Source organism: Zea mays, chromosome 4 (genome assembly GCF_902167145.1).
Source record: "Zea mays cultivar B73 chromosome 4, Zm-B73-REFERENCE-NAM-5.0, whole genome shotgun sequence".
NCBI lineage: Eukaryota > Viridiplantae > Streptophyta > Magnoliopsida > Poales > Poaceae > Zea > Zea mays.
This window is the reverse complement of record NC_050099.1, coordinates 68,953,492-68,965,665: the sequence shown is the minus strand read 5'-3', so window position 1 is coordinate 68,965,665 and position 12,174 is coordinate 68,953,492. Positions and strand designations below refer to the sequence as shown.

The 12,174-nt window shown below is 45.7% G+C and overlaps 1 protein-coding gene across 2 annotated transcripts; it reads left to right on the top strand.

The window, feature by feature from the left end:
* Positions 1–218: 218 nt before the first annotated feature.
* LOC103653353 (uncharacterized) lies at positions 219–2,254 on the top strand. Of its 2 annotated transcripts, none has more exons than XM_020551838.1 (5): positions 219–705; positions 800–880; positions 975–1,100; positions 1,184–1,583; positions 1,680–2,254. In XM_020551838.1, the coding sequence occupies exons 1-5, from the start codon at positions 334–336 to the stop codon at positions 2,009–2,011; spliced, it is 1,311 nt and encodes a 436-aa protein (XP_020407427.1). In that variant the 5' UTR covers positions 219–333; the 3' UTR covers positions 2,012–2,254. The 2 variants fall into 2 exon arrangements, with proteins under 2 accessions (XP_020407427.1, XP_008678503.2); XM_008680281.3 differs by having other exon boundaries at positions 221–705; positions 975–1,093.
* Positions 2,255–12,174: the final 9,920 nt, after the last annotated feature.

Here is a 12,174-nt window from a genome sequence, read left to right as displayed (position 1 = left end):
TTAAGGAGCACGAAGCTATACGTCTGGACACTGGTGTATACGCTGAATCTTGAAAAGGAACATCTCTGAATGCTAGTCTAAGGCATCAGCTAGCTCTTTTTCCACTGTGCAAGCTAGCCATCTTGAGAGCGAGGGGGTTGCTACTTCGCTACTTCTCTCCTTTAATTTGTGAGTCAAAACGAAGACTTTCTTGCATGTGGATCATCGTCCATATATAATCTTGTATACATACACGGATGCTCCGATCGACGTTCTGAGACTTCGTCCAAGCTCGATCTCTCCCTGCCTGTGAATAGCACAAGCGGCTAGCTAGCGCTGGGTGCGAGAATAATAATGAGATCAAATCCGATCCTGATGGTGCTGTCCGCGGCGGCAATCGGGCTCTTGGTCGGCGTCTCCTCTCCCATACGGATCGCGCCGACGGTGCTCCCGTTGTTCAGCAGCCTTGGTGGCGGTGGCGGCGGCGGCGGCGACGACGCGAACTGCACCTCTGCCGGCGCCGGCGGCAGAAACATGGCCGCCAGATTGTCAGCAGCACTACCCTTCTTCGGAAACAGCACCACCTCTACTGCAACACCAATGAAGGTTTCTCCGCCGGCGAAATCAGAAGAAGCAAAGAAGGGCGCGGAACGGCTACTACCGCCAGACATCGTTGTTCGTGAGTCTGATCTCCACCTGCGTCGGCTCTGGGGACAACCGCGTGAGGTCGCTCTCTCTCTCATGATCTTTTTGCTGGCTGCTTGTAACTACCATGCACCAAAATAAACATCATTTGTCCGATCGTGTGATGCGCACGCAGGACACCCCCGTTCGCAAGTACCTGGTGGCGCTGACGGTGGGCTACAGCGAGAGAGCCAATGTCAACGCGACGGTTCACAAGGTAATAAGATTGAAGTCACTTTGATTGATTGATATGGCTAGCTTGTTGGTAAACGACGACACAAATATAATACGCCCATGGATGGACCGAGCAGTTCTCGGACAACTTCGACGTCATGTTGTTCCACTACGACGGGCGGACGACGGAGTGGGACGCCGAGTTCGAGTGGTCCAGGCAAGCCATCCACGTCAGCGCCAGGAAGCAGGCCAAATGGTACTTAGTAAGCAGCAGCAGTAGTCGAGGAGCTATCATCGATCAATTACTAATGCAACACCGTACCAACATATATATGCATGCATGCAGGTGGTACGCCAAGAGGTTCATGCACCCCAGCGTCGTGGCGCCCTACGAGTACGTCTTCCTTTGGGACCAGGACCTCGGGGCCGAGACCTTCGACGCGGAGGAGTACATCAGGGTCGCCAGGAAGCACGGGCTGGAGATCTCGCAGCCCGGCCTGGACATCGTCAGGGGCGTCAAGAACTACGACGTCAACGTCAGGAGGAACGACACCGAGGTGCACACGTCGACGTCGGCCGGCAGGTGCAGCGCCCAAGACGCCGCCCGCCGCCCGCCGTGCAGCGCCTTCGTGGAGGTCATGGCCCCCGTCTTCACTCGCCGGGCCTGGGCCTGCGTCTGGCACATGATCCAGAACGATCTGGTTCACGGATGGGGTCTGGACTGGAACTTCTGGAGATGCGTCGACGTACGTGCGTGCATGCATGGAGAATTTATATCCATAGAAACGAGTTAATTAATTAGCGTATATATCATACACGTGTTCTGTTCTGTGTGTGTGCAGGAGCCTGGGCGGCAGATGGGCGTGGTGGACGCGCAGTACGTGGCGCACCACCACGGCTTTACGCTGGGGGACAAGGGCAACGACACCGTGGACGGAAGCCGACGCAAGGTCAGGCTGCGTGCGTCGGCCGAGTTTGGCGAGTTCAAAGCCAGACTGTACAACGCGGACAGGGCCCAGCAGGCAGCAGCAGCTCTTCTTGCACAGTCCAAGGCGGCAGCAGCAGCAGCGCCGCCACCGTCGTAAATCAACCAGTAGATATCGACATCATAACTCCTAATGGCTGGTTTAACATCGTTCATAATACATCACTACTGTCCAGGAAATCTCGATAGTGTTTTGAGAAAGTGGAAAGAGGTACGCGTGCAGATCAAGTTTTGAAAGTAAAAGCACAGAGGCACAAGTGGAAAGAGTTGTGCTCCTGATCGAGTCGTAGGCAAACTCAAACAGGGGCCCACGAGCTTAATGGTATCCCTGGTACGCACCCTGGCCTGAACGATAGTGTTTTCACTCGTATGATCAGATGGTTCAGGCGGGGGGAACTTTAATAATATAAAAGGATCGCATACCTTTCTCTAGATTTGTTATTCTTCTGAGTATAGATATCCAGAAAGCATGTGGCCCGTTAGCACGGTACGACACGGGTTAATCCGGGCCCGGGCTCAGCCTGGCCTGACGAGCGTGCCGGGCTTGACAGCCATCTCGGCCCGTTGGGCTGGCTCGAGCACGGCCCGATATTTGGTGGGCTTAGAAACCGGCCCGCTATAGCCTCCAGCCCCCAGCCCCAAGACAGCCCACTTCTCTCAGTGGCCCAGCTGGCCAGCCCCGCCCCCAGCGACCTAGCCCCCAGCTGCATATATCGGCGTCGCGGCCGTCGCCCACTCACTGTCTCGCCCGTAACCCTAAGTCCTAAATCCTATCGCGCCACGCACCGGCTCGGCCGCTCCTCTCCGCTGCTCTCGCGGTCTCGCCTCTCGTCCACTCCATCTCCGGTCTCCGCTCTAGGCTCTCCATCCGTCTCCGGCTCTCCGCTCCGGCGCCTCCGTGGACCTGTCCCTCTCAGTCTCGGACTCTCGCACGGTAACACTGGATCTCGCCATCTCGGTGTTCGTGCTCCGGCTCCTCCTGTCCTCCACTCCTCCGTCCTCCCCCTCTCTACCCTGAGTCCCTGACCTCAACGGCGCCAGCGACGTGAACCGGGGCTCCGGATCTGCTCGTCTTCGGTAACCGTGAGGAACCAGTGTTGAAAGTCGCCTAAGGGGGGTGAATAGGCGGAATCTGAAATTTATAACTTTAAACACAATCTACAAGCCGGGGTTAGCGTTAGAAATAAATCCGAGTCCGAAAGAGAGAAGAAAACAAATCAACCAAAGAAATAGAGCGGATGACACGGTGATTTGTTTTACCGAGGTTCGGTTCCAAAGAACCTAATCCCCGTTGAGGTGGTCACAAAGACCGGGTCTCTTTCAACCCTTTCCCTCTCTCAAACGGTCACTTAGACCGAGTGAGCTTTCTCCTTAATTCTCACGGGTCACTTAGACCCCGCAAGGACCACCACACAATTGGTGTCTCTTGCCTTGCTTACAAAACACTTGGGAACAAGAATGAGGAAGGAAGAAAGCGATCCAAGAACAAGAGCTCAAAGAACACGAGCAAAACTCTCTCTCTAGTCACTAGGTGTTTGGAGTGTGTTTGAGATTTGGAGAGGCTTTGATTCTTTTGAACTGTGTCTTGTATTGATTGCACTAGCTCTTGTATTGAATGGGATGTCTGAAAAACTTGGATGCTTGGAGTGGTGGTGGTTGGGGGGTATTTATAGCCCTAACCACCAAACCAACCGTTGGGGAGGTTGTCTGTCGATGGGCGCACCGGACAGTCCGGTGCGCCAGCCACATCACCCAACCGTTAGGGTTCTGACGGTTTCGACCGTTGGAGCTCTGACTTCATGTCGCACCGGACAGTCCGGTGCTGCACCGGACAGGTCCTGTTCACTGTCCCATGCGCCTCTCACGCCTGCTCTGACTTCTGCGCGCACTGTTCACGCTTTTGCAGACGACCGTTGTGCTGATAGCCGTTGCTCCGCTTGGTGCACCGGACAGCCCGGTGAATTATAGCGGAGCGACTCTCCAGAAACCCGAAGGTGGCAAGTTTGAAAGAGTACGACCATGTGCACCGGACAGTCCGGTGTGCGATACTAGGGTTCTCTTCGGTTTCTTTTGCTCCTTCGTTTTGAACCCTAACATGGATCTTTTTATTGGTTTGTGTTGAACCTTTGGCACCTGTAGAATATATAATCTAGAGCAAACTAGTTAGTCCAAATATTTGTGTTGTGCATTTCAACCACCAAAATCATTTAGGAAAAGGTTTGACCCTATTTCACTTTCAATCTCCCCCTTTTTGGTGATTGATGCCAACACAAACCAAAGCAAATATATAAGTGCAGAATTGAACTGGTTTGCAGAAGGCAAGTGCAAAGGTTGCTTGGAAATAAACCAATTTGAACTTTCACTAGATATGCATGGATTGCTTTCTTTCTTTTTAACATTTTGGACCACATTTGCACCACTTGTTTGTTTTTGCAAATCTTTTTGGAAAATCTTTTTAAAGTATTTTTGCAAATAGTCAAAGGTATAGGAGTAAGATTTCGAGAAGCATTTTCAAGATTTGAAATTTTCTCTCCCTGGATAAAATTCTCCTCTTAGTGTTCAAGAGGGTTTTACCAATTTTTGTAAATACCCATTAAAAGAAGATCAAATACATTTAGATACCAATTTTGAAATAATTCTTGAAGATAGATATACCCAAAATATATCAATTTGAAAATTTTAAATTGATGGTGGTGCGGTCCTTTTGCTTTGGGCTTAATATTTCTCCCCTTTGGCATTAATCGCCAAAAACGGAGTCTTTTGAGAGCCCTTTTAATTTTCTCCCCATTGGTATGAGTAATAAGAGTGAAGATTATACTAAAAGTGGAGAGTGGTGCGGAGTGACGGCGAAGGGTAGATAATACCGATAGAGTGGAGTGGAAGACTTGTCTTTGCCGAAGACTCCATTTCCCTTTCAATCTACGACTTAGCATGAAATACACTTGAAAGCACATTAGTCGTAGACATAAAAGAGATATGATCAAAAGTATATAATGGGCTATGTGTGCAAAGTTTTAATCAAATTTTCGAGAATCAAGAATGTTTAGCTCATTCCTAAGTTTGGTAAAGGTTTTCTCATGCGCCACCGGACACTGTCCGGTGCGCCAGCCACGTCACCCAACTGTTAGGGTTCTGACGGTTTTGACCGTTGGAGCTCTGACTTCATGTCGCACCGGACAATCCGGTGCTGCACCGGACAGGTCCTGTTTACTGTCCGGTGCGCCTCTGACGCCTGCTCTGACTTCTGCGTGCACTGTTCACGCTTTTGCAGACGACCTTTGCGCTGATAGCCGTTGCTCCGCTTGGTGCACCGGACAGTCCGGTGACCCACCGGACAATCCGGTGACCCACCGGACAATCCGGTGACCCACCGGACAGTCCGGTGAATTATAGCGGAGCGGCTCTCCAGAAACCCGAAGGTGGCAAGTTTGAAGGAGTACGGCCCTGGGCACCGGACAGTCCGGTGTGCCATACCAGGGTTCTCTTCGGTTTCTTTTGCTCCTTTGTTTTGAACCATAACTTGGATCTTTTTATTGGTTTGTGTTGAACCTTTGGCACCTGTAGAATATATAATCTAAAGCAAACTAGTTAGTCCAAATATTTGTGTTGGGCATTTCAACCACCAAAATCATTTAGGAAAAGGTTTGACCCAATTTCACTTTCAATCTCCCCCTTTTTGGTGATTGATGCCAACACAAATCAAAGCAAATATATAAGTGCAGAATTGAACTGGTTTCCAGAAGGCAAGTGCAAAGGTTGCTTGGAAATAAACCAATTTGAACTTTCACTAGATATGCATGGATTACTTTCTTTCTTTTTAACATTTTGGACCACATTTGCACCACTTGTTTGTTTTTGCAAATCTTTTTGGAAAATCTTTTTAAAGTATTTTTGCAAATAGTCAAAGGTATAGGAGTAAGATTTCGAGAAGCATTTTCAAGATTTGAAATTTTCTCTCCCTGGATGAAATTCTCCTCTTAGTGTTCAAGAGGGTTTTACCAATTTTTGTAAATACCCATTGAAAGAAGATCAAATACATTTAGATACCAATTTTAAAATAATTCTTGAAGATAGATATACCCAAAATATATCAATTTGGAAATTTTAAATTGGTGGTGGTGCGGTCCTTTTGCTTTGGGCTTAATATTTCTCCCCTTTGGCATTAATCGCCAAAAACGGAGTCTTTTGAGAGCCCTTTTTATTTTCTCCCCATTGGTATGAATAATAAGAGTGAAGATTATACCAAAAGTGGAGAGTGGTGCGGAGTGACGGCGAAGGGTACATAATACCGATAGAGTGGAGTGGAAGCCATGTCTTTGCCGAAGACTCCATTTCCCTTTCAATCTACGACTTAGCATGAAATACACTTGAAAGCACATTAGTCGTAGACATAAAAGAGATATGATCAAAAGTATATAATGGGCTATGTGTACAAAGTTTTAATCAAAGTTTCAAGAATCAAGAATGTTTAGCTCATTCCTAAGTTTGGTAAAGGTTTTCTCATGCGCCACCGGACACTGTCCAGTGCGCCAGCCATGTCACCCAACCATTAGGGTTCTGACGGTTTTGACCGTTGGAGCTCTGACTTCATGTCGCATCAGACAGGTCCTGTTCACTGTCCGGTGCGCCTCTGACGCCTGCTCTGACTTCTGCGCGCACTATTCACGCACTGTTCACGCTTTTGCAGACGACCGTTGCGCTGATAGTCGTTGCTTCGCTTGGTGCACCGGATAGTCCGGTGACCCACCGGACAGTCCGATGAATTATAGCGGAGCGGCTCTCCAGAAACCCGAAGGTGGCAAGTTTGAAGGAGTACGGCCCTGGGCACCGGACAGTCCGGTGTGCCATACCAGGGTTCTCTTCGGTTTCTTTTGCTCCTTTGTTTTGAACCCTAACTTGGATCTTTTTATTGGTTTGTGTTGAACCTTTGGCACCTGTAGAATATATAATCTAGAGCAAACTAGTTAGTCCAAATATTTGTGTTGGGCATTTCAACCACCAAAATCATTTAGAAAAAGGTTTGACCCTATTTCCCTTTCAATCTCCCCCTTTTGGTGATTGATGCCAACGCAAACCAAAGCAAATATATAAGTGCAGAATTGAACTGGTTTGCAGAAGGCAAGTGCAAAGGTTGCTTGGAAATAAACCAATTTGAACTTTCACTAGATATGCATGGATTGCTTTCTTTCTTTTTAACATTTTGGACCACATTTGCACCACTTGTTTGTTTTTGCAAATCTTTTTTGGAAAATATTTTTAAAGTATTTTTGCAAATAGTCAAAGGTATAGGAGTAAGATTTCGAGAAGCATTTTCAAGATTTGAAATTTTCTCTCCCTGGATGAAATTCTCCTCTTAGTGTTCAAGAGGGTTTTACCAATTTTTGTAAATACCCATTGAAAGAAGATCAAATACATTTAGATACCAATTTTGAAATAATTCTTGAAGATAGATATACCCAAAATATATCAATTTGAAAATTTTAAATTGGTGGTGGTGCGGTCCTTTTGCTTTGGGCTTACTATTTCTCCCCTTTGGCATTAATCGCCAAAAACGGAGTCTTTTGAGAGCCCTTTTTATTTTCTCCCCATTGGTATGAGTAATAAGAGTGAAGATTATACCAAAAGTGGAGAGTGGTGCGGAGTGACGGCGAAGGGTAGATAATACCGATAGAGTGGAGTGGAAGCCTTGTCTTTGCCGAAAACTCCATTTCCCTTTCAATCTACGACTTAGCATGAAATACACTTGAAAGCACATTAGTCGTAGACATAAAAGAGATATGATAAAAAGTATATAATGGGCTATGTGTGCAAAGTTTTAATCAAATTTTCGAGAATCAAGAATGTTTAGCTCATTCCTAAGTTTGGTAAAGGTTTTCTCATGCGCCACCGGACACTGTCCGGTGCGCCAGCCACATCACCCATCCGTTAGGGTTCTGACGGTTTTGACCATTGGAGCTCTGACTTCATGTCGCACCGGACAGTCCGGTGCTGCACCGGACAGGTCCTGTTTACTGTCCGGTGCGCCTCTGACGCCTGCTCTGACTTCTGCGTGCACTGTTCACGCTTTTGCAGACGACCTTTGCGCTGATAGCCGTTGCTCCGTTTGGTGCACCGGACAGTCCGGTGACCCACCGGACAGTCCGGTGAATTATAGCGGAGCGGCTCTCCAGAAACCCGAAGGTGGCAAGTATGAAGGAGTATGGCCCTGGGCACCGGACAGTCCGGTGTGCCATACCAGGGTTCTCTTCGGTTTCTTTTGCTCCTTTGTTTTGAACCATAACTTGGATCTTTTTATTGGTTTGTGTTGAACCTTTGGCACTTGTAGAATATATAATCTAAAGCAAACTAGTTAGTCCAAATATTTGTGTTGGACATTTCAACCACCAAAATCATTTAGGAAAAGGTTTGACCCAATTTCACTTTCAATCTCCCCCTTTATGGTGATTGATGCCAACACAAACCAAAGCAAATATATAAGTGCAGAATTGAACTGGTTTCCAGAAGGCAAGTGCAAAGGTTGCTTGGAAATAAACCAATTTGAACTTTCACTAGATATGCATGGATTACTTTCTTTCTTTTTAACATTTTGGACCACATTTGCACCACTTGTTTGTTTTTGCAAATCTTTTTGGAAAATCTTTTTAAAGTATTTTTGCAAATAGTCAAAGGTATAGGAGTAAGATTTCGAGAAGCATTTTCAAGATTTGAAATTTTCTCTCCCTGGATGAAATTCTCCTCTTAGTGTTCAAGAGGGGTTTACCAATTTTTTTAAATACCCATTGAAAGAAGATCAAATACATTTAGATACCAATTTTAAAATAATTCTTGAAGATAGATATACCCAAAATATATCAATTTGGAAATTTTAAATTGGTGGTGGTGCGGTCCTTTTGCTTTGGGCTTAATATTTCTCCCCTTTGGCATTAATCGCCAAAAACGGAGTCTTTTGAGAGCCCTTTTTATTTTCTCCCCATTGGTATGAGTAATAATAGTGAAGATTATACCAAAAGTGGAGAGTGGTGCGGAGTGACGGCGAAGGGTACATAATACCGATAGAGTGGAGTGGAAGCCCTGTCTTTGCCGAAGACTCCATTTCCCTTTCAATCTACGACTTAGCATGAAATACACTTGAAAGCACATTAGTCGTAGACATAAAAGAAATATGATCAAAAGTATATAATGGGCTATGTGTGCAAAGTTTTAATCAAAGTTTCGAGAATCAAGAATGTTTAGCTCATTCCTAAGTTTGGTAAAGGTTTTCTCATGCGCCACCGGACACTGTCCGGTGCGCCAGCCATGTCACCCAACCATTAGGGTTCTGACGGTTTTGACCGTTGGAGCTCTGACTTCATGTCGCATCGGACAGGTCCTGTTCACTGTCCGGTGCGCCTCTGACGCCTGCTCTGACTTCTGTGCGCACTATTCACGCACTGTTCACGCTTTTGCAGACGACCGTTGCGCTGATAGCCGTTGCTTCGCTTGGTGCACCGGATAGTCCGGTGACCCACCGGACAGTCCGATGAATTATAGCGGAGCGGCTCTCCAGAAACCCGAAGGTGGCAAGTTTGAAGGAGTACGGCCCTGGGCACCGGACAGTCCGGTGTGCCATACCAGGGTTCTCTTTGGTTTCTTTTGCTTCTTTGTTTTGAACCCTAACTTGGATCTTTTTATTGGTTTGTGTTGAACCTTTGGCACCTGTAGAATATATAATCTAGAGCAAACTAGTTAGTCCAAATATTTGTGTTGGGCATTTCAACCACCAAAATCATTTAGAAAAAGGTTTGACCCTATTTCCCTTTCAATCTCCCCCTTTTTGGTGATTGATGCCAACACAAACCAAAGCAAATATATAAGTGCAGAATTGAACTGGTTTGCAGAAGGCAAGTGCAAAGGTTGCTTGGAAATAAACCAATTTGAACTTTCACTAGATATGCATGGATTGCTTTCTTTCTTTTTAACATTTTGGACCACATTTGCACCACTTGTTTGTTTTTGCAAATCTTTTTGGAAAATCTTTTTAAAGTATTTTTGCAAATAGTCAAAGGTATAGGAGTAAGATTTCGAGAAGCATTTTCAAGATTTGAAATTTTCTCTCCCTGGATGAAATTCTCCTCTTAGTGTTCAAGAGGGTTTTACCAATTTTTGTAAATACCCATTGAAAGAAGATCAAATACATTTAGATACCAATTTTGAAATAATTCTTGAAGATAGATATACCCAAAATATATCAATTTGAAAATTTTAAATTGGTGGTGGTGCGGTCCTTTTGCTTTGGGCTTAATATTTCTCCCCTTTGGCATTAATCGCCAAAAACAGAGTCTTTTGAGAGCCCTTTTTATTTTCTCCCCATTGGTATGAGTAATAAGAGTGAAGATTATACCAAAAGTGGAGAGTGGTGCGGAGTGACGGCGAAGGGTAGATAATACCGATAGAGTGGAGTGGAAGCCTTGTCTTTGCCGAAAACTCCATTTCCCTTTCAATCTACGACTTAGCATCAAATACACTTGAAAGCACATTAGTCGTAGACATAAAAGAGATATGATCAAAAGTATATAATGGGCTATGTGTGCAAAGTTTTAATCAAATTTTCGAGAATCAAGAATGTTTAGTCATTCCTAAGTTTGGTAAAGGTTTTCTCATGCGCCACCGGACACTGTCCGGTGCGCCAGCCACGTCACCCAACCTTTAGGGTTCTAACGGTTTTGACCGTTGGAGCTCTGACTTCATGTCGCACCGGACAGTCCGGTGCTGCACCGGATAGGTCCTGTTTACTGTCCGGTGCGCCTCTGACGCCTGCTCTGACTTCTGCGTGCACTGTTCACGCTTTTGCAGACGACCTTTGCGCTGATAGCCGTTGCTCCGCTCGGTGCACCAGACAGTCCGGTGACCCACCGGACAGTCCGGTGAATTGTAGCGGAGCGGCTCTCCGGAAACCGAAGGTGGCAAGTTTGAATGAGTACGGCCCTGGGCACCGGACAGTCCGGTGTGCCATACCAGGGTTCTCTTCGGTTTCTTTTGCTCCTTTGTTTTGAACCATAACTTGGATCTTTTTATTGGTTTGTGTTGAACCTTTGGCACCTGTAGAATATATAATCTAAAGCAAACTAGTTAGTCCAAATATTTGTGTTGGGCATTTCAACCACCAAAATCATTTAGGAAAAGGTTTGACCCAATTTCACTTTCAATCTCCCCCTTTTTGGTGATTGATGCCAACACAAACCAAAGCAATATATAAGTTCAGAATTGAACTGGTTTCCAGAAGGCAAGTGCAAAGGTTGCTTGGAAATAAACCAATTTGAACTTTCACTAGATATGCATGGATTACTTTCTTTCTTTTTAACATTTTGGACCACATTTGCACCACTTGTTTGTTTTTGCAAATCTTTTTGGAAAATCTTTTTAATGTATTTTTGCAAATAGTCAAAGGTATAGGAGTAAGATTTCGAGAAGCATTTTCAAGATTTGAAATTTTCTCTCCCTGGATGAAATTCTCCTCTTAGTGTTCAAGAGGGTTTTACCAATTTTTGTAAATACCCATTGAAAGAAGATCAAATACATTTAGATACCAATTTTAAAATAATTCTTGAAGATAGATATACCCAAGATATATCAATTTGGAAATTTTAAATTGGTGGTGGTGCGGTCCTTTTGCTTTGGGCTTAATATTTCTCCCCTTTGGCATTAATCGCCAAAAACGGAGTCTTTTGAGAGCCCTTTTTATTTTCTCCCCATTGGTATGAGTAATAAGAGTGAAGATTATACCAAAAGTGGAGAGTGGAGCGGAGTGACGGCGAAGGGTACATAATATCGATAGAGTAGAGTGGAAGCCCTGTCTTTGCCGAAGACTCCATTTCCCTTTCAATCTACGACTTAGCATGAAATACACTTGAAAGCACATTAGTCGTAGACATAAAAGAGATATGATCAAAAGTATATAATGGGCTATGTGTGCAAAGTTTTAATCAAAGTTTCGAGAATCAAGAATGTTTAGCTCATTCCTAAGTTTGGTAAAGGTTTTCTCATGCGCCACCGGACACTGTCCGGTGCGCCAGCCATGTCACCCAACCATTAGGGTTCTGACGGTTTTGACCGTTGGAGCTCTGACTTCATGTCGCATCGGACAGGTCCTATTCACTGTCCGGTGTGCCTCTGACGCCTGCTCTGACTTCTGCGCGCACTATTCACGCACTATTCACGCTTTTGCAGACGACCGTTGCGCTGATAGCCGTTGCTTCGCTTGGTGCACCGGATAGTCCGGTGACCCACCGGACAGCCCGATGAATTATAGCGTAGCGGCTCTCCAGAAACTCGAAGGTGGCAAGTTTGAAGGAGTATGACCCTGGGCACCGGAC

What these genes read in the sequence shown, in the direction of transcription:
- LOC103653353 (XM_020551838.1), top strand. Translation starts at nt 334, where the DNA reads ATGAGATCAAATCCGATCCTGATGGTGCTGTCCGCGGCGGCAATCGGG. An exon ending in TCTGGGGACAACCGCGTGAG is followed by an intron (nt 706 to 799) that starts GTCGCTCTCTCT and finishes ATGCGCACGCAG; the next exon opens with GACACCCCCGTTCGCAAGTA. An exon ending in AGCAGGCCAAATGGTACTTA is followed by an intron (nt 1,101 to 1,183) that starts GTAAGCAGCAGC and finishes GCATGCATGCAG; the next exon opens with GTGGTACGCCAAGAGGTTCA.